General features: G+C 35.8%; 1 protein-coding gene across 2 annotated transcripts in view; it reads left to right on the forward strand.

Annotated features, from left to right (window-relative positions):
- Positions 1-23,281, forward strand: part of STK32A (serine/threonine kinase 32A) — a 144,940-nt gene that overhangs the window by 106,418 nt on the left and 15,241 nt on the right. For both annotated transcript variants that reach the window (XM_031953490.1, XM_031953491.1), the window contains exons 8-10: positions 5,534-5,631; positions 13,340-13,456; positions 21,586-21,711. In XM_031953490.1, coding sequence (XP_031809350.1) covers positions 5,534-5,631; positions 13,340-13,456; positions 21,586-21,711 — 341 coding nt within the window. The remainder of the gene's footprint in view (positions 1-5,533; positions 5,632-13,339; positions 13,457-21,585; positions 21,712-23,281) is intronic.

The raw sequence follows: 23,281 nt of genomic DNA on the forward strand, positions 1-23,281 counted from the left end.
AAGCCAGATATTTCGACACAGGAGGAGAATAAGGAGCTGGGACCTACAGGCTAGCAGGTCAGTGGTACAAACTGAGTGGGGGTCGGGGCCGACTTCCCTGACGAAATGGCCCGGCCTTGTTATTTTGCTTCACGGAGATTATCGAAACTTTCCAGCAGACCCTCCCTGTGCACCAGGAGCAGCCAAGGCAGCCACTCGTGCACAGTCACATGGGTGCCTTATAATGAAGTCAGTCCCCAGTTCATGCAAATCATGAGCATTATTGCTGGCACCAGCCGGGATGATTTGCATGCATGCGGCCGCTTCCCCCAAGGACTGTCACCTCTGTTCCACAGCTTCATCATTCTCTCTTTTCCTCTGAGAATTTGGTTGTCAGTCACACAAGCAGTCATTAGGCTTTGGCTGAGGAACTCATAGCAGCCAACTTCAGGTAAGATTATTTGTTCAATTTAATGTCAGGTTACTTAAATGACAGCAGGACCTGGGCCTGTCTAACCCTGGAGCACCAGCAGCCAGCAGGGTACTGGGTGGTGACATTAGTCAAAGGCAAGGGATTAATTTGGGGGTATGTCTGGTGAGAATGGAAAGATTTTTTAACTTAGACTGGAATTCTATTAGCATAAGGCACTCATAATGAGGAAACTTTCTGTTCTTTCAAAATAGCGATTCTTCTGCAATTCTAGTCTTAGAGGTTAAGTGATTTGTCTAGGGTCACACAACTACTATTTTTCAAAGGCAGGACCTGAATCCAAGACCTCGTGATTCCAAGATCAGCTTTCTATATCCACCATAACTTGATGCCTCTGTTCATGAGAGTGATGATGAAGAAGCAGCAAAATACCATTGTCGTCACCAATACTTAAACATAATGTGGACTCAAAAACTTAAAAATCATATTGAAACTCCAAGTTTTATGAAGTGAAAAGCTCTCAAAATATGGATGCTTAATAGAATAAATTAAAGTTATGTGGAAACAGAATTAGGTACAGATCACTCTGATGGCCTTTCTGCTATGGGAAACACGCTAAAGATGCTTTCTTTGAAATTGCAGTGGATGAGTTTATATCCTAGCACTTTTCCTTAACTACAGAAAGAAATTATAGGGGCCGCTAGGAGGTGCAGTGGATAAAGCACCAGCCCTGAAGTCAGCAGGACCTGAGTTCAAATATGGCCTCAGACATTTAACACTTCCTGGCTGTATCACCCTGGGCAAGTCACTTAACTCCAAGTGCCTAAGGGGAAAAAACACATAAGAAAAAGAAATTATTTTTATTCACTTGTGTAATATTCTACAAAATGTTAAATATGCAAAAGAATAATAACAGAATTTTCACCTATCCAAGGACCATTTCTGTGTGAACTCAGTAGAAAAGAGAATTAAAAATGAGATTACAATAGAAGTTCACATTTGTATAAGCACTTCAAGGTTTGCACAGATTTTCCTAGGACTCAAATGAGATCCTCACAATAACCCTACAAGATATATGCTACTATTGTTCTTATTTTTATAAATGAGGAAACTGAGGTTGAGTGAGGGCAAGTGGCTTTCCCAGGGTCCCAAAGCAAATATGTATTTGAGATAGAATTTTTTCTTTGAGATAGAATTTTTTGACTCTTTCTGACTCAAATACCAGTATTTTATCTGCTACATCTGGTTATGAGGAACTAGGATGGTTAAGAGGAATAAGTGTAGGCAACTTAAACAATGTTTTCATGATTATAATATTTACATAGTAGTGGCTTAATAAAATCAGACTTAGAAGTGGAAGGGACTTGTGGCCAACTATCTCTTTCCTTCAATATTCCCCTTTTACAAATGAAAAAACTGAGCCACAGAGAAGGTGGGCAAAGAGGTGAAGAGCCTTTGCCAAGATCACACAGGCAGAATGTAAAGGAAAGTGACCTATATGTACAAAAAATATTCACAGGAACTCTCTTCCAAAAAATTGAAAATTGAGGAGATGCCCATTAACTGGGAAATGGCTCAAAAACCTGTGGTGTGTGTTTATATGGAATATCATTGTTCTTTGTGAAATGATCAGCAGGATACTTTCAGTGAAAAAAATACCTGGAAAGTCCTCCATGAACTCGAGCAAAGTGAAATGTATTTTATACAAAATAATAGCAATGTTCTGGGATGACCAGCTATGAATGACTTTGCTGTTCTCAGTAGTACAATAATCCATTATTACTTTGAAGGATTTATGAAAAATCCTATCTATACTCAGAGAAGGAACTGATTGTGTCTAAAAAGAGATTGAACCATTCTCTCTTTCTCTCCCTCTATCTCTTTTTTTTTAACTTAATTTTTCACAACTTGACTTTTATGGAAATGTTTTGCATAACTTCACAAGTGATTTCATAATTGAGGGTGGGGATAAGGGAAAGAACCAAGAACTCAAAAATTTTTTAAACAAATATAAAAGAATCATTTTTTTGTTTTGAATGTAACTAAGGAAAAATATTAAATAGATAAATAAAATAAAACATTTTTTTTAAAACACAGGCAGCACAAAAGTGGCAAAGCTAGGATTTGAACCCATGGCTTCTGACTCAAGTTTATTGCATTTTATTATACTATTTATTAATCTGCATGTTTGTAGGGGGACCATCAGCCAAGCTGAGCTTTTAAAGTTCAATACCAGCTTGTTCTCCCAGAGATGAATTTTTTCCTTCAAAAAAACTCCTACAGACTCTTTGCTAAAGGGTCTTTCCACAGCCCATAGCTGGACTGTGATCTGTGTTGGCATGGGGAATAAAACAGACTGATGTAATCAATAGATACTCAACCAATAAAATAAAGGCCTCCTCCTCTGCTAAGTGGGTTATCTTCACCAGAAACAGTCTTAGGCAGAGCAGTCCCTCCTCCTGGAGATGTCTTTTATGGCCTTATGTCTCATATTCCAGTGTCAAGAGCTTTGTTCTCCTTCTGACTGTCATTTTACATTTGTTAAGCTACTCTAAGCCCAGGCTTGGAACCTCCCCAGCATCCATACCGCAGTTTTATTGGAGGATCTCTAAACAATTCGCTTCAATAACAAATACTTAACAAGTGGAAAAATAATGCAGAGATAAACAATATGCCCCCAAAACCTGTGGGTGGACAGCTAGGTACCATAGAGCTCTGAGCCTGCAGTCAGAAAGACCCGAGTTCAAATGTGATTTCAGACACTTGATAGCTGTGTAACCCCCAGTTTTCTTGTTTGTAAAATAAAATAGAAAAGGAAATGGCAAAACACTCCAGTGTCTTTGCCAAGAAAACTCCAATAAGGTCACAAAGAATACGACACAAATGAACAACAAAATCCCCGTGGGCAGGGAGCTGGGGAGTGGAAGAAAATAGAGCCCTACCTGGGTGAGGAACAAAGAGAAGCAGACTACAAAGCCAGGAATAAGATTTTAGTGACAATTGAAGAAGCTTGCTTTCCTAGTGATATTTCATTTATTCCCTTTAGTATTTCATTCACTTCTTTATTTAGCTATGTGGGGGGGAGGGGAGAAGGAGAGAGAAAAGGAAAAGGAGGGAAGAAAGGAGGGAGGGAGGAAAGGAGAGGAGGAGGGAGAGGAAGAATGAGAAAAGAAGGGAGAAGAAAGAAAAAGGCAATGGGGAAGGAAGGGGAAGAAGAGGGAGAGACAGAGACAGACAGACAGACAGACACAGAGAGATAGAGAGAGCTAATAAAATAATCCCATTCCCCAGAGCAGCTAGAAAGAAAATTTTACAAGAGAAAAATGAGTCTCATTTTATGGAACTTCAGTTCCTACCAAATTACAGTTTCCAAATACTAGGTGATGAAATAAATCCTTTTATTGTCATGGTTAAAATAAATGAGAGCATGTAATTTAGCCCATTTCTGTCCTAGATTCTAGTACTCAAATAATAAAAACAGAAATAAAAAAATCTGGTAAGCCCAGTTGCCCAGGTTTGCTACATTTCAAATCGTTGTTTTCAGGAGTGACATATGTCTCTATGGTTTTCATCATTCTAAGGTCTGGATCTGGTTTCCATGGTGAGAAGGTTGAAAAGAAAGTCTTTTTTTTTTCTTTTTTTGTTGCTTAGTTTAAATGCAACATCTGTCTACCTTACTTTTGCAATAACAACAAAAAATTGGTGTTTCTCGTATTTTTTCTATAGGAGTGAAGCTGGAGAAGAAAATTTACATAATACGTCAATGAAAACAATCCTAGTGCCACACCCATATTTCTTGAATGAGAATCCATTCTTTCTTGTTTTTTGCTTGGATTACTTGGGCCAATGTGATAGAGCAGAGGAAGAGCTACTCTCTAAATTAGGAAAATTAGGATTCAAGTCCCTTTTATAACACTGTAGTTTGTGATAATGAGCAAATTACCTAATCTTTCAATGCCTGAGGCTAATAAAGAACAGGGGTGATCTGCATTGTTATGAGAAGTTTACCTCCTGTTAGAACTCTAATCAATGAAATTACCTACAAGGAAGAAAACCAAAAAGGTTAGGTAGATCTAATTACTAGGTACTTTTCTTTCTGGAGACATTGGCCCTGTTTTTCCCTTCTTATGTAGGTGACTCTTGCTTTTTAAAATCTTGGTTTTGGTGACAGGTATTATATGTTTTTGCTTTGCATTTTTACTTTTGTAATTCAGAGCAGAAAAGTTTAGATAAATCCATCAAACATTCTGTGGTGGACTCCAGTACTTTTTATCATGATAAAACTAACAGTCGCTTATAAACTGTCTAAAACGCTATCTCCAAAACTATTTGTAAAATGAGTTATAAAAGTATATTGTAGAATTGTTGAGAAATCAAATGAACTAGTGAACCTAAATAAAATGCTTTGTCAATTTTAGAAAAGAAAAATTTCTCTAGAAAACAAAATAACTCTAAACAAACTCAGCTCCAAGTGCTGAATGAGGCTCATGTATAAATATCAATCACCTATAGTGAATATCGTTTATTGGAGCAGCAATATTATTTTACGGACAACTTTTAGCGAATGTTATTTTCTCTATTATAAATATCCAAATTAACTCTAAAGAACATATAAAGAATGGTGCTATCTATCTAGGGAAAGAACTAATAAGTAAAAGTATGTATAGAATAGATAGAGAATAATTTTACATATATATTTATATATATACATTTTCTATATAGCTATATAGAGAGCTGTATAGTTATATATATCTGGGAAGGAGGAGGCAAGAGGGGGCAGGAATACACAAAAAGGAGGGGGAAAGAAATTTAAATGATAAATTTCTTGTATATTTGAAAGGAATTGAAAATGGTACATAGGAGATTAGTAGTTTTATGTACCATTGTCTTCTTTTAAATTGAACTATGTTGTGGAAAATTCTTGTTTTATTCCAAAAATTAAAAAATAATTAGGCATCTAGAGTTCCTTACAGTGATTACATGATCAAAACAGCCCCCAAAGGCTCATTTTGTCTAACACAGAAGTCCCCTGATGCTTCTGCAAGGTGTCATGGGTTCAATGGATGTATTCATTTATGAGGGACCTGGAAGTAATCATTAGCCCCATTTTTCTATATCTTCCAGCTCCTGAGATGTTCAACTCAAGAAGACAGACAGGATACTCCTTTGCTGTTGACTGGTGGTCCCTGGGAGTGACTGCTTATGAGCTGCTGAGAGGCCGGGTATAGTAAAGTTTTATTCCAGTTTGTTTCGTGCCACAATGTGCTGTATTTTACAAGAAGGGTAGACTAGCTTATAATAATTCAGTATATCTCCAAGCTCTGCCTCCTCCACTTCCCACTTTTGAACTGACAGCAAAATATCCATCCGGCAGCCCAATGAAGAGCTGGTAAGAATCTATGTGATTTTCATGCAGATTAATTCCCCATCACTCAGCATGGGGCTCAGAATGTTGGTTAACATTAAATTAAGCACCAGAAATTGAAGGAGTAATTTGAATAATAGAAATCTCCCAAGTGGTGACTGCAGTACTATTCATTAAGTAACTCATGTAAATATATTTGTATATTTGATGAAAGTCATTTTGCAATCACAACATGACATACTAGTTGAGAAACTATGCACTCCAGCAGGTGTGAATTATTAATACAACAACATTCATGCCCTGTCATGTTGAATTCCTTACTGGAACTCAATCCTGAAGTTCTGGGTTTAGGGGCAAAATAGAGTTGTCTCCCAGGGGGAAAAAAAATTGCACTAATGACAAGAATTTTTTCTTGGAGACAAATGAAGGTGACTATTGATTTTTCTACTGATAATTCATTTCATTCAGAGGAATACTTCCAAACATTTTCTAGCACTTCTCTTGATGAGTATTGATAAAAGGTATATGGAGGAGAGAAAATCTAAGGGAATACCAGAGAGGAAGAAAGTAGGCAGGTGAATGGAGAATCTCTGGTATTGCCCTGGTGATTGGAATACATCAACTGGAAAATAATGATCAAAAATCCTTGGTATAGTTTTGGGCATCTTATTTTGAGAATTCTATAGTATCTTAGTAGGAAGAAAGGAAATTAAAAGGAGAGGAGAAAAGGAAGGTCAGGAGAATGAAATTCTGGTCAGGAAATAGCAGAACTGAGGAACAGGATTAGACTCCTGGATACTATAACACAGTGGTCCTCAAAGTGAAAATAATTTCAAAATTATTTTTTATTTCTAATATAGTAAGTAGCTATAAATATAACACATGTGAACAAAAACTCTTTGAACAGATCCTTGATAATTTTTTAACAACATGAAGATACTGAGAACAAAGGTTTGAGAACCACTGCTATAACACATAGTAGACAGAATTCAGACTTGGTCCAAAGGACAGACGGTAGAATGGAAAGGCTCTTTTAACAAGCAGAACCCATGTAAATATTTTGTGGGAGTTTGTTTCTCTGATCCACATGTGCTACCATGGTATTGAGGCCCTATACATTAGCTTTTATTCTTGATGAGCTCCCTATTTATCAACGCTCTTTTTAAAATGATCTCCCTATAAGTGAATACATTTCTCCAGATGTTTTCTTACCAGGGCAGAGAACAACAGGCCTATCATCTCCATAGTCCTGGTAATTATATCTTTCTTAACGGAGCCTATGATTTTATTCACTGTTTTGATTATGTATTATGCTATTGACTCATATTGAGACTTTATTGTTGTTCAGTCCTGGCTGACTGTGACTTCATGTGGGGTTTTTGTGGCGAAGATACTGGAGTAGTTGACCATCTCCAGATCATCTTAACAAATGAGGAAAATGACTTACCCAAGGTCACATAGGTAGTAAATGTCTAAGACCATATTTGATTGCAGTTTTCCTGACTCCAGGCCCAGCTCGCAATACACCATCCCATCTTACTCACCCAATTGAGCCTACTGTCCACTAAAATCCCTAAGTCTTTTTTTTTAAATAAATTACTTTCTAGCCATTTCACTTTGAGGGCCATTTCTGCTTTTTAAAATAATTCACTAGATGCTGATCCATCTACTAGCATAAATATGGTGGCGCTACTGTGATCTAGGATGAGAAAAGATTATTATTAAAACACTGGAAAGTGTTTCATTTCACATGGATTTATTATCCTTCTTACAGCTTCATTGATGACTGCTCTTCACCTGATTTCATTTAGCTGGATCTCATGCCAAACTTTTTGCAGACACATTTTCCTATTGCTTCTTTAATTCTTTGCCCAGAAATACTGCTTATAACTTTCCATTGACCTCCTCCGTAATGTCTTGACTATGAATTTATATTATAATTCATTTTATAAGTTCTTTGCCACTAGGTCTCCTCAACTGAAAGGAATTATCATATTTAGTGGCCAAATTGGTTTCCAGAAATTTTTTTAACCTTCTTGTGCTTATTATTTCAATTAGTTCAATTTTAATTCCACCACAGCCACTTACCATCTATTTAACATTGGGAAAATTATTTAATCTCTCTAGGCCTTAGTTTCTTCATTTGCAAAATTAGGGGGCTAGACTAGATTACCTCAATGGCCCCTTCTAGCTCTAAATAAATGACCTTAAGAATTGACAACAATGGAGTACATGTCTTTGCTTTTAATCATTTGTTATTTTCAGAGTTCATAGCTTATTTAAATAGGTCAACAGGGATTGTTGTTAAGTGCCTCTTTTTTTCCTTTTCTTCAATTTATATTAATTTTGACCTTTGCTCTAAGTCCTTTAGTAGGATATCAATTGGAGTACCAAGACTTATAATATTTACAAAGTCTAAAAACCATATGATACTCTTTATATACTCTGTATAATATCTTGTGCCCTTGAGGGCAAGGAATATTTTTTGTCTTTTTTTTTAAATCCCCAACATTTAGCACAGTGTCTCATACATGATAAGCACTTAATAAATGCTTGTTGACTTTTCCTGATTGTCACACTAGGTATCTGGCCCCAGACTTCCCTTTGCAGGGTGATACTGTGGAATTTTGGGAGGCAACTATGGTCACAATGGGCATTTGAGTATTGATTATTATTGGACTCGAAACACTATGCTAGTGAAAATAAAATCTGAATCACTTTAGTAAATAGGAAAAGGAGAATGTATCTTAGCCTGTCTAATTAAAGAGAGTGATAAGAATTTAAGTTAGTTCATCTCATATTCTAAACTCCCCTCTGGGAGTGTAACAATTTTTTGGTACTTGCTCCCATAATTTGGATTTTTTGCCCTCTCTGCCTTAACTTCAGAAAAACCAATTCTTTCAGTAAGCTACTCTGTCTGGTAGCACAGAACTGGAAGTGAAGATTCTGCAGATAATTTGATAACAATATCATGACTTTTCCTTACCAGATGGAGATTATCTCAGTGGCCAAATCCTTGACCTAAGTCTATCAGCTCTTCAACATTTACAAGTAGAGTTGTACTCTCTGAGGCATCATTTGATAATTATTTGTTTAGCTTATATGAACTCAATAAATAATTATTTATTTATTAGGTTTCTATCATCTGACCTACATTAAACATCACACACTCATAAAATATTAATGCAAGCTACAAAACAGTTAAAAACATGTTTGCATTGGCTTAGTGGCATCCCATGTAATAAAATAAAAAATAAATCTAATAATTATTTTTAAAAAAACAACTTTGAACACATTTTACAAGATGATTATACTTTTTAATTCAAAGTCCCCAAATATATCTTTAAACGTTGTTACAAAATGTGCTCAGTTCAAATATTTGCTAAGTGATTATTCATATTAATAGAAAAGAGAAAAGGTAGAGATAATGTAATACAGATAATCCCAAATTACATATATTTGGCATTAATTTCATTTGGATATCCATAGCATGCTTGATGCCTACCACTAAATCCTTCTCTGTATTACCTCATTATTAGGAATTATGCCTTACCGAGGCCTTGAGAAAAGGCTCCTCTAAGAGACCAGGGGTTTCTAACCTAGAGTTTTAAAAGATTTTTTTAAAAAATTTATTTTCAAAATACATGCAAAGATAATTTTCAACATTTCCCCTTGCAAAACCTTGTTTTAAAAAATATTTTGATAAATATGTTTTAATATAATTGATATCCTTTGTAATTCTACATATTCTATTTTATGTATTTTAAATATAATTCTGAGAAGACGTCCATAGGCTTCATCATACTGCCAAGGAGGGGTCTATCTCAGAAAAAAAAGATTAAGAATCCCTTCTCTAGGTCACTTAGAGTAATTAAAAATGACTATGGTTAAGCTAATTCTAATGGGAAAAAAATTACTTTAGCCATTAAAATCAATAGAATAAGAAGAGAAACAAATTATATTACCAGGTTTCTTTTGATAAATTTTAGAAGACAATGGAGATGTGATAGTTGCTTTCAAATAGCTGAAGGACTATTGTCTGGAAGAATACAATTTTTCTCATTTTCTCTGCTTCTGTTATAAGGAGGAAAACTTAAATTCCAACTTAAGAAAGAATTCTAATGAGAATTGTCTGAAATTGTGTTCTGTTGAAGCAGTGAGTTCTCAGGGCAAATGTCCACCTGTCAGGAATGCCTTTGGAAGGGAATCCTGGAAGGGATAAAGAAGGGGATTGGATTTGTTGACCTTTAAACTCTTTTTCTAAATCTAGGTTCTTGCAGTTCTATAAAATACAGATTAAGTTGTTTGAATAGTCTGTGCAGACAAGAAAGAACAAAGTATCAACCATTTATGAACAATTATCAACACTGTCCAATCTCACAGAGAGGGTGTTAAATAATCATTTCAACATTTACAAGTTATTATTTAGAAAGAAACAAGTTTAAAAGAGAAAATGAACTTGAAAATGTTCCCTAGAATTCTGAGCTTAATCATGACTGTTAACAAATGTGACCCTTAGTCTATTCTAACTTCTCTAGACTCAGTGTTCCAACCATCAATTTGTCATAAATTAGCTTATTTCAAACCATATTTCTGTTCCATTTTGTGCTCTTCAATTTTTATTTGTTTATGAACTCTACCTAAAACACTAGCCAATTAAATGATTTTCAGTTTATTTGAAACCATGGGAGGGAAGAGTAGCCAATAGGAGTAAATGGGCAGCAATGCCAAAACCTGAGGAGACATCAAAGAGGAGGACTTAATAAGACTACTGGATGTGTCAATTAGGTCAGCATTAGTCATCTTAAAGAGATTACTTTTGGGAGAGGGCTGAGGAGGAAGATCAATTGCAAGTGATTGAAGAGAAAGAGAAGAGTGAAGAGATGATAGATTTGGCTAAAATCTACTTTCATTTTTTTATTTTAAGGGCTTTTTTTTTTACATCTCTTTAATTTCTAAATATGTCTTTCCTTCCTTCTTTCTTCAAAAGAGTCATCTCTTAGAACAAAGAAAACAAAATAAAGAGGGAAAAAACAGTTCCATAAAACTGACCACATAGGAACCAAGCCTAATAATAGAGACATTTTCCTCACCCATAATGACATATCTCTGTAATTTCAGTCAGCAAACATCTATTAAGAGCCCACTACTTGCCACACACTGTGCTAAATGCAGAGAATACAAATAAAAGTTAAAAAAAATAGTTTCTGATCCCAAGGTACTCATATTCTAACGTGATATACCTAACTTTCCTTCACTCCCTTCATCACTGATCATTCATTGATTAATCAAACTTGACAGTCTGTTAGGTGTGAGGCGAAACAGCATTACTTTATTTTGCATTTTTCTTGTTATTAATAATCTCTTTGATGTAGCTATTGGTCATTTGAATTTTTCTCCTGAAACAGTTACTCAATCTTTTGACTATTTATTCATGATATTGCGGACTGGCTCTTCATCTTGGCCCATTAGAAATAGGAAGGCATGAGATAATATGGAATGAAGAAAGCCTATCTAAGAAAGCAATGTCTACAGCAATGTAAATATAAACAATGATCAAAAGACATTCAACTCTGATGAACTGTCATGAACTTTAGTCCTAGAGAGTTAATAAGAAAATACAGCTTCTTCCTCTCAGCAGGGAAGTAGGAATCACAGCTATGAAATGTGGTATACACACTGTCAGACTGGTTCCTATATCAGTTAATATTTCTGTTATAATGGGAATATATAAATAGATCTAAATATGTCTTTGTTAACTTTGCTTAAAATTTTCCATTATGATGGAATATATATATATATATACATTCTATCAAAAATATTTAAGCAAAATTTATAGAGACACATACATATATACATATATTTGATATAATGGAATATATATACATATACATATAATGTGTGCAAATATATGTATGTGAATGTGTATATATATATATATATATATATATGGGGGTGAGTGTATATATATATATATATATATATATATATATACACATACAAATACACACACACACACACACACACATACATATGTGTCCATTATTAAGGAGGAGGGGGGGACAATGTAAAAGAAAATTCCAATAGTGTAAAAACAAAACAATAAAACTTTTTGCAAAAAAGAAAAGAAATGAGGCAGTTATGCTACAGGGGCCTATTGTTGACCAATCAATGAGAGCCAGAGTGATTTGAGTTTAAGAAATAGTCCTTTAAAAAAATTAAAAAAAAAAAAAGAAAGAAAAAAAAGAAATCTAGTTCACAAATCCTTAGATGTCTTGTGACATTTGAACTCCAGGCTCAAGGCACTATCCACTGCACCACCTAGTTGCCCGGGACACATTGTAAATACTATATAAATGTTTAATTATAATTCACTTATAAGTCACTCATAAAATATATAGTAAATATATTAAATGAAAATCTTCCAAAAACAGGAATAAAACCTAAACCTCAGCAGCCACTTTTAAAGGATCACAACCCTGAAAGGGACCTCAGATCATACAATCCAGACTTATCTTTCCAAGGAGAAAATGTAAGACTAGGCATTGAAACCCGAACTTGCAGAAAAACAACACTCCAACCCAAGTCTTCTGTGGCTCTAATAATCTGTTTATTTCACCATGCCATTTCTTAAATGTGTCATCCACTGGAGTTGTCTTCAGATGGATAAACTGTGGATTTTGTGAAAATGATTTATTTTTTCAAAGCAAAATAAAATGAGTCCTCTCCTCTCTCTATCCCTCAAAAAGAAAAAAAGTCTACAAATATCCAGACAGTGGTCCCAAAGAAATCCTCTTCCCTAGGACATCTATTCAGTCAGGGACCCGGGACAATAACAAAAATTGTATTTCTTATGCTAGCTTTCTGGTTTTATCATCATTTATAGCATTATGGGATTTGAACTGGAAAGCAATTTTAGTTGGACCAAACTCTTCATTTCAGAGAAAAGGAAACTAAGATACAGAAAGGGAGCTTACTGACCCAGCATCACAACGGTACCAATGCCGAGTGACTTGGTTTCCAAATTCTCTTTCCACTTTGTGCAAGCAGAACAGGGAAGGGGAGCCCACCTGAGACCTCCCACATCTGACCTGCTTAGCCTCCAGCCTTGATCCAGACCGCTTGGTTGCACAGGTGTCCTGGCCACTAGGCTTTCCGTGGCTGCTCAGTTAATTCTCCTGGCCTGCATTTAATACCTGTTTTGGCTATAATGGCCACAACTCCTCTAGGTGGTGGCTCTTTGTTGGTGGTGGATTTTTTACTTTTTTCTTCCAAGCCCCTTTCCTTTGTGAGCTGCCTCATTTCATTGGATTTATTGTAGCTGCTCTGGTGTTTACAACCCAGTGTTTAATCTATTTACTTCAGCTGGGCTAAGCTGGCTGTACACTGATTTTCAGAGGCTCTATTGAGGATAGCAATGGGGGAAGAATTAGAAACTATATTATAATATTTTAGTTATTGAATGCCTGACCTGGGAACATTTCCAAGGGAAGGATTTTCTGCCTTCCTCTCTCCTCTCCCTCCCCCAGCCAAAAAGAAGTAAATTTCTTGTTATATTTTTTCAGAGGCCGTATCAAATTCGCTCTGGAGCATCTACTAATGACATTGCTCACATGTTTAAGACAGCAATTGTGACCTACCCGGCTTCGTGGTCAGTGGGAATGGTGACGCTGCTGAAAAAGGTAAGTGGAGGGGCAGCATGGTCCCCATGACTAGGGGGTATTACGAATAATTGCCTGTGTTAATATAGCAGTATATACTCTCAAGCCATTGCACTTAGAATCAGGAATCTGATTTCAAATCCTGCCTCACAAACTTACTAGCTGTGTGTTCTTATGTAAATCAATTAACCTATCTGCCTCAGTTTCCTCAACTACAAAATATGGGGGTCAGATGGCCAATTTAGAAATAGTCTATAGGCTTTCACATATACAATTGACATCATTTTGCTTACCTTCTCAAAGGGTGAGGAAAGAACTGGAGGAAGAGAATTCAGTACTCATTTTTCTAAATAATGTTAAAAATAAGGGATTTTTTTTAAGAAACAAAGGGGTTCAACTTTTTTAACCCCTAAGATCCTACATCAGATATATTTCTATGATCTTAGGATCTTAAACATAAAAACTTCATCCCATTTGCTCTCCACAAAGGTTCTGGTTGCCAAATAGTACAAGTATTATGCTCTCCATTTTACAGAAAGGAAACTGGGATACAGGAAAGGGAAACAACTTGCCAGATGTTCCATACTTAGTGTCAGAGTCAGAATTTGAACTCGAGTCCTAAGATTCTATCATCTGATCCACTATTCAAAAAATAATAAGCCTTTATACTTGCATATATTTTTCTTTCATATTTTTAAGTTACTTCTATTTTATCTCACTTAATTTACTAGAGTAAAATGTTCTCTTCTTCCTCAAATTTCCCTAAAGTACTTTCTCTGTATATACCATACTTTGTATCATGGTTATCAGTGAACCAACCTGTCATTTGGTTTTGTGGGGTCATTTCAGTCATACCTGATTTGGGGTTTTCTTGGCAAAAATTCTGCAATGATTTTCCATTTCCTTCTCCAGCTCATTTTACAGATGAGCAAACTGCAGCAAATAGGATTAAATGACTTGCCCAGGATTATATATTTATGTGTCTAAGTTCAGATTAGAACTCAGGTCCTCCTGACTCAAGGCCTGGCACTCTGTCTCCTGCATCACCTAGGAAACCCACATACAAAAGATAAAAGATTCTATGTTGGAAGAATGGCCATGTATTCCAGCCTTATTGATTTACGTGTAACTAGGCCACTGAGCCCAGTCCTGATGACTGTGCTTGGAAGGCCATTGATGAATTTCCCCCTGGCTAGTCCTCCATTAAATACAAATAAGGAAAGGGAGATCTGGAGAGGAAAGGTGTTTTTCCTAAAGTCACATGAGCAACAATAACTGATAAATTTGAATTTCAAAACCACATGCCCTGACTCTTAAGAGCAACATGTACACCAGGGCACCATGTAGGCTCTGAGCTCCTTCAGGGCGAGACTATGCCATTTTTGTATCTTTCTAATCTTAAAAGTGTTGGTATTATATTTATATTATAAAATAAATATTTGTTGAACACTTGTTAAATTTAATTCAACAGGTGTTTACTGAGCACCTACTATGTGTTGGGCAAAACAAAAGAAACATAAAATATGATTCTTATCTTAGAGATGCTTAGAGTATTATTAAGAAGAGAATGAGTTTATGGAGAAATAATTATTGAGTATCTATTATATTTATAAAACTGGGCTAGATGACTCCAAGAACTATATTCCTTTGAAGGAGCTTATCGGAGCACTAAGAGATATACACATAGAAAGACTATTAACAATACAAAATGATTTAGTGTAGAAAAAAATGCCAAATGTGGAGGGAAGAAAGTGGACATCACAGAAATGCATTTAGAACAAAAGATAACTGAGACATGTAGAACAATTGTTCACAATAACATTTTCATCTGACAAGGCTAGAGACTACCCTCTGGTGGTTCTGCTGAAATAAATCTCCTGCTTCAGTTTAATTTCTATTGATGTGATCCTGATAATAATCGTAAAATCAGAGCTCTAGAGCTAGAGGGACATTTGAGACCAGCTAACCCAAATCCTTCATTTTAATGATAAAGAAAAATTCATTAATGTTAATAATAACAGTATTTTTATAGTTAAGTTTTGCAAAATACTTTATAAATATTATGTCATTTGATCCTGACAAGTGGGTGCTATTTTTATCTTCATTTTGTAGATGAGGAAACTGGTTTGCCCAGGGACATGGAGACATGTCCAGAGGCAGGATTTGAAGTCAAGTCCTTTTGACTTCGCGTTTTATTGATTGTACCACCTAATTGCTCCTGAAACTAAGGAAATTGAGGCCCAAGCAAGTTAAATTTCTTGCGGAGGTCATGTCAGAGGAGTTTTTGAACCCAGGTCCATGGCTCCAGAATCATCCCACTTTCCTCACTACGAATTGCTTCCTTTGCCAGCACATCATGAAAATGCCTCCATACCAGCTAACTAACATGGCTGATTCTCTTTCCTCAGAGATCACAGAATTTAACTTTCTCTTTGGTTTTTAAAATCATTTCATTTTAGTTAGGGAGCAAATCACACCTGTAAAATCTGTTCAACCAGGTGTATGACTAGTGTTGGGCTAGCTGGACTTTGTTACCAGGGACCCAGGAACCAACAGATGGGGATTGTATCTCCTCAGACTCCCACTGGTCCTCTGGCTTGTTGCCTTTTTACTTTGTATTTGTGCTATGACTCAAAGTCCCCATTGCCAAAACCCCTTTCTGAGGGTCTACTTTTTCCCATCATTCCCATCTTCCCATGATATTTGGGACCATCAGGGACCATCTGTTGAATTCTGGGAGTTCAGTCTGGAATGGTCCTCAGTCTCTCCTTCGGAATTTGCCCCATATACAGTAATTTTTAGTGATCCTTCTAAGTACAGCTGCTTTCTGAAAAGGTAAGAAGACCTTATCCAGAGATGTCAATCCCAGAAATCTCACCCTCCAAATCCCAAAATAGGGTTTATTTTTACTTTTATTTACCAGCATCTGGATGGAAAATAGGAGATAATTTGTATGATTTTAAGTCCTAAGAATTTTAAGAAGTTGGTAAAATTAGGCTATCCCTGAAAAAAAGACATCAATTTTCTTTTTTTTTTATTCAGAAAGAATAATATTTCAATCTCATAGTAAGAAACTAAATAGCAAGTCTCAAGCAAGTCTGGCCCAATGAACATTCTGATGGAGTTATGGAGGGAAGGCAAGGATGTACATCTACCTTGAATGCTAGTGCAGCCCAGGTATTTATTTTTCAGCCTGAATCTGTGGGTAAGAGTGTTTTCAGAACAGATTCCCAAGTGACAGAAATTAGTCTGTAGAAATCTTACACATGGTAGGCAGGTGTGACTATCTACATCTCTTTTAATAGCTTCTCCAAGTTTCTTTCTTCACAAAGATCCTCCATTCTTGAATGGATAATGTGTTGTAAATAAATTTACATTTGCACACATATGCCATAGATATTTGTTAACTGAATTTATTATAAAGTGGGCCAGCTGGATGAGGTACCTTTGTTGGTAAAATTTAGTGTAGTAGAAGGAAGTAGGCCCCAAAGTCAGGGTTCCTAGATACAAATCCTAACTTCAGTATTTGTAAGAAGTTACTGAGTTTCACTTTTCCTCATCTATAAAATGGGCATCACAATAATTATGACACTTACTTCTTAGGATTGTGAGAAAAGCATTTTGTACACATTAAAGTGCCAGGGATAGGCAAAATATTGATTATGGGCTAAATTTGACAATCTTGTTTTTATACAGCCCCACAAGTCAAAAATGTTTTTATATATTCATTTAGTTTTATTATATTAAAAATAAAATCTTATAATATTATAATATTTTGTATCATATAAAAATTATATTAAAATATAATCTTATTTTTAAAAATTAATCTTGGCTTGTGGGGCTATTAAAAAAAAAAACAGGCAATGGATCAGATTTGGACTTCCCTGGAATAGAATCAAAAACTTTCAATCGCTGTCAATTGCCACTTGGATAAAATATAAAATCCTCAACTTGACATATAAAATCCTTCATAATCTAACTACCATTTACCTTTCCAGTCACATTCCACACTTCTCTTTTTCATGTATTCTTCATTCTAGTTAAAATTCCCTGCCAGCTATTCCCAGAATATGATATTCTATCACTATTCAGCAAGGTGGTTCAGTGGATAAAGAATAGCACTTAGAATCAGGAAAGTCTGAGTTCTAATCCTGCTGAGGAACTTACTGGCTGGGTGATGTGGGGCAATTTCTTCAGCCTCAGTTTCCTCATCTGTAAAATGATATTAACAAAAATACCTCCCTCTCAGAGCTGTTTGGTAGGATGAAATGAACTAACATATATAAAATGAACTGCAAACCTTAGAGACCCATGTAAATGCTAGCTATTATTGTTATTATTAAGCTTTTTCACAAGTGCCTCTCTGATTTCTAAAACAGAATCCTTAGTCTCCTTCAAAAATGTTAACTCTCACAAGAAGATTTTTCTGTGACATCTTTCCCTCTCCCCAATTATAAGTACTCTCTTCCTCTTGAAATATATTTTACATTTATTTACTTGGGTGTATTGGGGCAGCTTTGATGCAGTGAACAAAACTCTGAGCCTGGAGTCAGGAAGACCAATCTTCAGTTTAAATCTGGGCTCACATGCTAGTTGAGTGACCCTAGGTAAGTCACTTAACCCTGTTTACCTCAGTTTCCTCATCTGTAAAATGAACTGGAGAAAGAGATGGCAAACCACTCCAGGATCTTTGCCAGGAAAACCCCAAATGGGGTCACAGTCAACCATGATTGAAATGGCTCAACAACAATAACAAAATCTGGACTCAAGTTCTCTCCTCTCCCATTCAGAGGAGGGTAACGTAGTTCAGACTGAGCAACAACAACCATATGTTGTAATCCCCCAGCAGAATGGAAGTACTTTGAGGACAGGGTTTATTTGTTTTGTTTTATCCCAAGCCCCTTACAAGTATTTAATTAGCTTTGAGGGCCAGCCTTGGAGCTCAAAGGCTGCCCACCAAAATGATTCACAGTTTGGGCAACAGCAATTCATGAAACCATCTACTAAAGTATAAGGAAGTTATGATCTGCATTATACAAGTAAGTACCTACCTTGCCAAAGTCACAGGTTTTTGAGATAATAAAGTTATGATTTTTAGGTAATTCTACTGACCAAAAAGAGGGAGCAGTCCAGCTCTCATTGCTGATGGCTTAGATGCATGATCATCCCCAGAATGCAGCCGAGCTAAATGACTACTAGAGTATTGAAACAACTTCCCAAAGTTACCACTGGTTGTCCCCTTGATTTTTTTACTTCTTTAAAGCTTAGTACATTGTGAGACTTTATGGATAATTTTTTTAAAAAGAATAACAGTTTACATAATACTTTAAGATCTGTAAATTTCTTCATATAGGTTATCTCCTTAGAATCTCAAATCAACTCTGAGTTGGGTATCATTATTATCTCCATTTTCAGATAAGAAAAAATGAGGCTGAGAAAAAATAAGTGAATTGCATAAGAACACATGACTAGAAGTGGTCTGAAAAAGGCTTCAAACTCAGGTTTATAACTCTTAGTCCAACATTTTATCTGCTACATCAGATATGTCCATATTCCCTGTCTGTGGATCTTAAGAGGTTGGCAATGTTTCCTAGTGCTGCTGGAAACAGATCAAAATGTAATTGGGAAAGTTTATAGTCCGACATATATAATGTTAGTTTGTAGAATGATAAGTCAGTCCCTGGCTTGCAGGGATAGTTAGAGGCAAAGAGGAAAGCCAGATCCAGATACTTCAAGATAAAACTACAATCATAAGACTCCAGATAACATTCATTTTAGTAGAACTTTTTTCACATATTGAGAATGATGGCCATTGGGAATATGTTCACTTTATGAAACTCTGTCACTTCAACTACATCCTATTGATTTTCCCCTTGAACTCACTGCTATCTATGGGAATAGTGCTTTGTACCCTTTCCTGAAGAGGAGAAGGAAGTTAATTTTTAATAGCTTGATATAAAAGAAGCAAACAGGAGTTGATCAGTAGAACTTAATTTCCATTGAATTGGGAAATTTGTTTTTGTTTTGTGGTTGCTTTTAAGGCAATCCCTTGTGATGAAAGTGGGCAAGCAGGGGGCCCAAATTTAAAAAATAATGATAGTACTTAGAATCCTTTAGCTGCACAAAAAAAGCTGAGCTTAGCATCCAGTAAAAATAATTAGTTAATGTGATGGACTTGGCTCTTTTTAACAGTGAGGTGATTCAAGGCAATTCCAATAAACTTGTAATGGAAAGAGCCATCCCTATCCAGAGAGAAAACTTTAGGGACTGAATATGAATCAAAGCATAGTATTTCTACCCTTTTTGTTGTTGTTTGTTTGCTTATTTTTTCTTTCTCATGGTTTTTTCCTTCTTGATTGGGCAGTGTGATAAATACAGAAATATGGTTAGAAGAATTGCATGTTTGACTTATATTGGATTGCTTACTGTCTCAGGGAAGGGAAAGGGAGGGAAAGAGGGAGAAAAATTTAGAACACAAGGTTTTGCAAAGGTGAATATTGAAAAATATCTTTGAATATATTTGGAGAAATAAAATACTATTTATTTATTTATTTACTGAGGCAATTGGGGTTAAATGACTTGCCCAGGGTCACACAGCCAGGAAGTGTTAAGTGTCTAAGACCAGATTTGAACTTAGGTCCTCCTGACTTCAGGGCTAGTGCTCTCTCCACTGTGCCACCCAGCTGCCCCTAAAATACTATTTTTAAAAAAAGATTTGTTAAACTAGGAAATCATTACATGATAGGTCAGTGGTGACATTCTATCTCTGGTCCAAGCCTGTTCCATCATCTTTCCTAGCAGTGGCCTGTTCATTAATGTTTATGCTGCTTTCACCAGGAATATTTTATATTACTATCCCTGGATACAAATACTTCTAATTAGGGCTCTGGTGTGGAAACAAGAGAATGGGCATAACTTAGGTGAGAAGTTGCAAAAGGTAATCTCCAGCAAAAGAAAGAGCTTCTTTTCTCATAAAGCTCTATCCAATGCTATCTCTTTTGTATTTTAAGATAGCAATATTTTACTTTGTCTTGACAATTTAATGTACCAAGCATTATTTAGCTGCCTAGTTTGTGGAAAGGGGCAGCAAGGTGGTGCAGTGGCTAGAGTGCCAGGCCTGAAGTCAGGAAAATTTATCTTCTTTAATGAATTTAAATCTGACCTCAAACATATTACTAGCTTGTGATCCTAGACAAGTCACACCCTGTTTGCCTCAGTCTCAACTATAAAATGAGCTGGAAAAGGAAATAGCAAGCAATTCCCTATTTTTGCCTCGAAAACCCCAAATAAGAACACAAAAAATCAGACATGACTGAAACAGCTGTGCAAAGCATTATTTTAGGTATTGGGAAATCAAAGACAAAAATTAAAAATCTTTAAAAAATTAAAAATTGTTCTTGCTCTTGCCTGCATCCTGCTGGAGTTTATAATATGTAAATAGTTAAATAAATATATAATAATTTGAGGTAGGAGAGAGCAGTACAACCAGGAGGCTCAAGAAAAGCGTCCTATTGACAGAAGCCTGGCCTTGTGTTGATCCTAGAAGGAAGACAAGAGTTCTTAAGGAGATGAGAGGAAGAAGTCTTTGTTAGGCATAGGGGAATGACAATTCATAATGAGTTCCTAATTCACTTGGAGGAAAGGGTATTGGTACAAGAAATGTTATAGCAATAGAACTGACCAGATTGCTTACTAGTGAATGACCATGAGCAAGACTTCTTCTGAAAGCTAGTTATAAATGAGGGAGTTGGTCCAGATCCAAGGTGTCAAACTCAAATAGAAACATGAACCATTAAACCATACATAAGGATCCCTGAAGGCAGCATATTGACTTAGAAAAGCACCTATTAATATTATCTATGTTCTGTTATATTTTTACTTATTTTGTTCAATATTTTCCAATTACTCTTTGATCTGCTTCAGGCTACACTTGGGACTAATGTGGGCTCAGCAGTATGTTTTAAACTTCTGGTCTGGATGGGTTTTAATACTTCTTTCAATTCTAAGCCTTTGATTCTATGAGTTGGTTGCTGTTTGGACATATATGATAGGAGGAAGTGGGGAAATATTTGAAGTCATTAGCAATGGGATTATCCACAAAGTCTTTCCATACACACTTCATTATCTAAACTCTTGTGTTTTCTTGGCAGTTGCTTGAACAAAATCCTGACCACAGATTTTCTCAGCTATCAGATGTCCAGGACTGCTCCTACATGGCTGATGTGAATTGGGATGCAGTTCTGCAGAAGAGGCTGATTCCAACTTTCATTCCTAATGTAAGTCAACTGAAAGAAGTCCAGCTTCCCACTTCCTCACCCCACACTGTTCATTTCAACATCTGTTGCAAGTTTAGAGTGTATTTTTTTCTGGTTTTGAAGGGTCTATAAATTCCACTACAGTGGGGTTCTATAGGGCAAAACTCATATGTTGTGTTGCAATGTAAATTTTTGTAACTTTTGCCTCAGGCTATCCTACAGCTTTGAAAATTGTATATTATGAAAATCAGGAGGGAATTAGTATGATTCAATTCAAGAAGGATCTTGATAGAGGGAGCTCCACCATTATACTTTACTAAATCCTAGGGACAGGAGGGACATGTGAGAGACAGAGAGGTTATATGATTGAAGAAGAATCTTAGTGTCACATAGATAATATATATTACAGGCAGAATTTGAGCCTTCTTCCTGACTCCAAAACTTAGTACTTTATTCACTATACTAATGCTGCCTCTATATAATTCACCTATGTGATTAAATGTATATAAGATGCTAATGTCATGTTTAAAATTACATTGACAATGCATTTTATGCCAGTGTTTGAGGCCCTTAATGTAGTGAAAGTTCAGAATTTGGGGTCTTTAACTCCACATAGAGTTTTAGACCTATAGAAATTCAAATGTTTAATGATCCTCTAGTGTTCACTGAATATCAGGTTTGGACTCAGTTCTGTGCCAAGAGCTTTTAAGGATTAAAAAACAGGGAGGAGAATGTGAGATAAAAGATAATGACAAATGTTGGAAGGGATGTGGGAAAACTTGGACACTAATGCATTGTTGGAGGAGTTGTAAAATGATCCAGTCATTTTGGAGAGCAATTTGGAACTATGCCCCAAAGGCTATAAAACATGTGCATACACTTTGATTTCTACTGGATCTGTGTCCCAAAGAAATCATAAAAGAGGGAAAAGGACCCACATGTGCAAAAATGCTTGTAGCAGTCCTTTTTGTAGTGACAAGGAACTGGAAACTGAGAGGATGCCCATCAGTTGGGGAATGGATGAATAATGGTATATAAATATAATAGAATTATTGTTCTATAAGAAGTGATGAATAAACTGATTTCAGAAAAGTCTGGAGATGCTAAGTAAAGTGAGCAGAATCAACAGAACATTGTATACAGTAACAATAAGATTATATATCATGATCAACTGTGATGAATTTGGCTCTTTTCAGCAATGAAGTGATTCGAAACAATTCCAATAGACTTAAGATAAAAAGTGGTATCCACATCCAGAGAGAGACCTATGGGGACTGAATATGAATCAAAGCATAGTATTTTCATCTTTTTTGTTGTCTTTTTTGTGTCTTTTTTTCCCTTTCTCATGTTTTTTTCCCCTTTTGATCTGATTTTTTTTTTTGTACAGCATGATGAATATAGAAATGTTTAGAAGAATTGCACGTTTTGAACTTTATCAGATTATTTCCAGTATTGGGGAGGGAAGAAGGGAAGAGAGAGGGAGAAAAAAATTAGAACACAAAGTTTTGCAGAGGTGAATATTGAGAACTATCTTTGCATGTTTGGAAAAATAAAATACTATCAATAAACAGGGAGACCATGAAACTCTGTT

The sequence above is a fragment of the Sarcophilus harrisii genome, chromosome 2 (genome assembly GCF_902635505.1).
Source record: "Sarcophilus harrisii chromosome 2, mSarHar1.11, whole genome shotgun sequence".
NCBI classification, from domain to species: domain Eukaryota; kingdom Metazoa; phylum Chordata; class Mammalia; order Dasyuromorphia; family Dasyuridae; genus Sarcophilus; species Sarcophilus harrisii.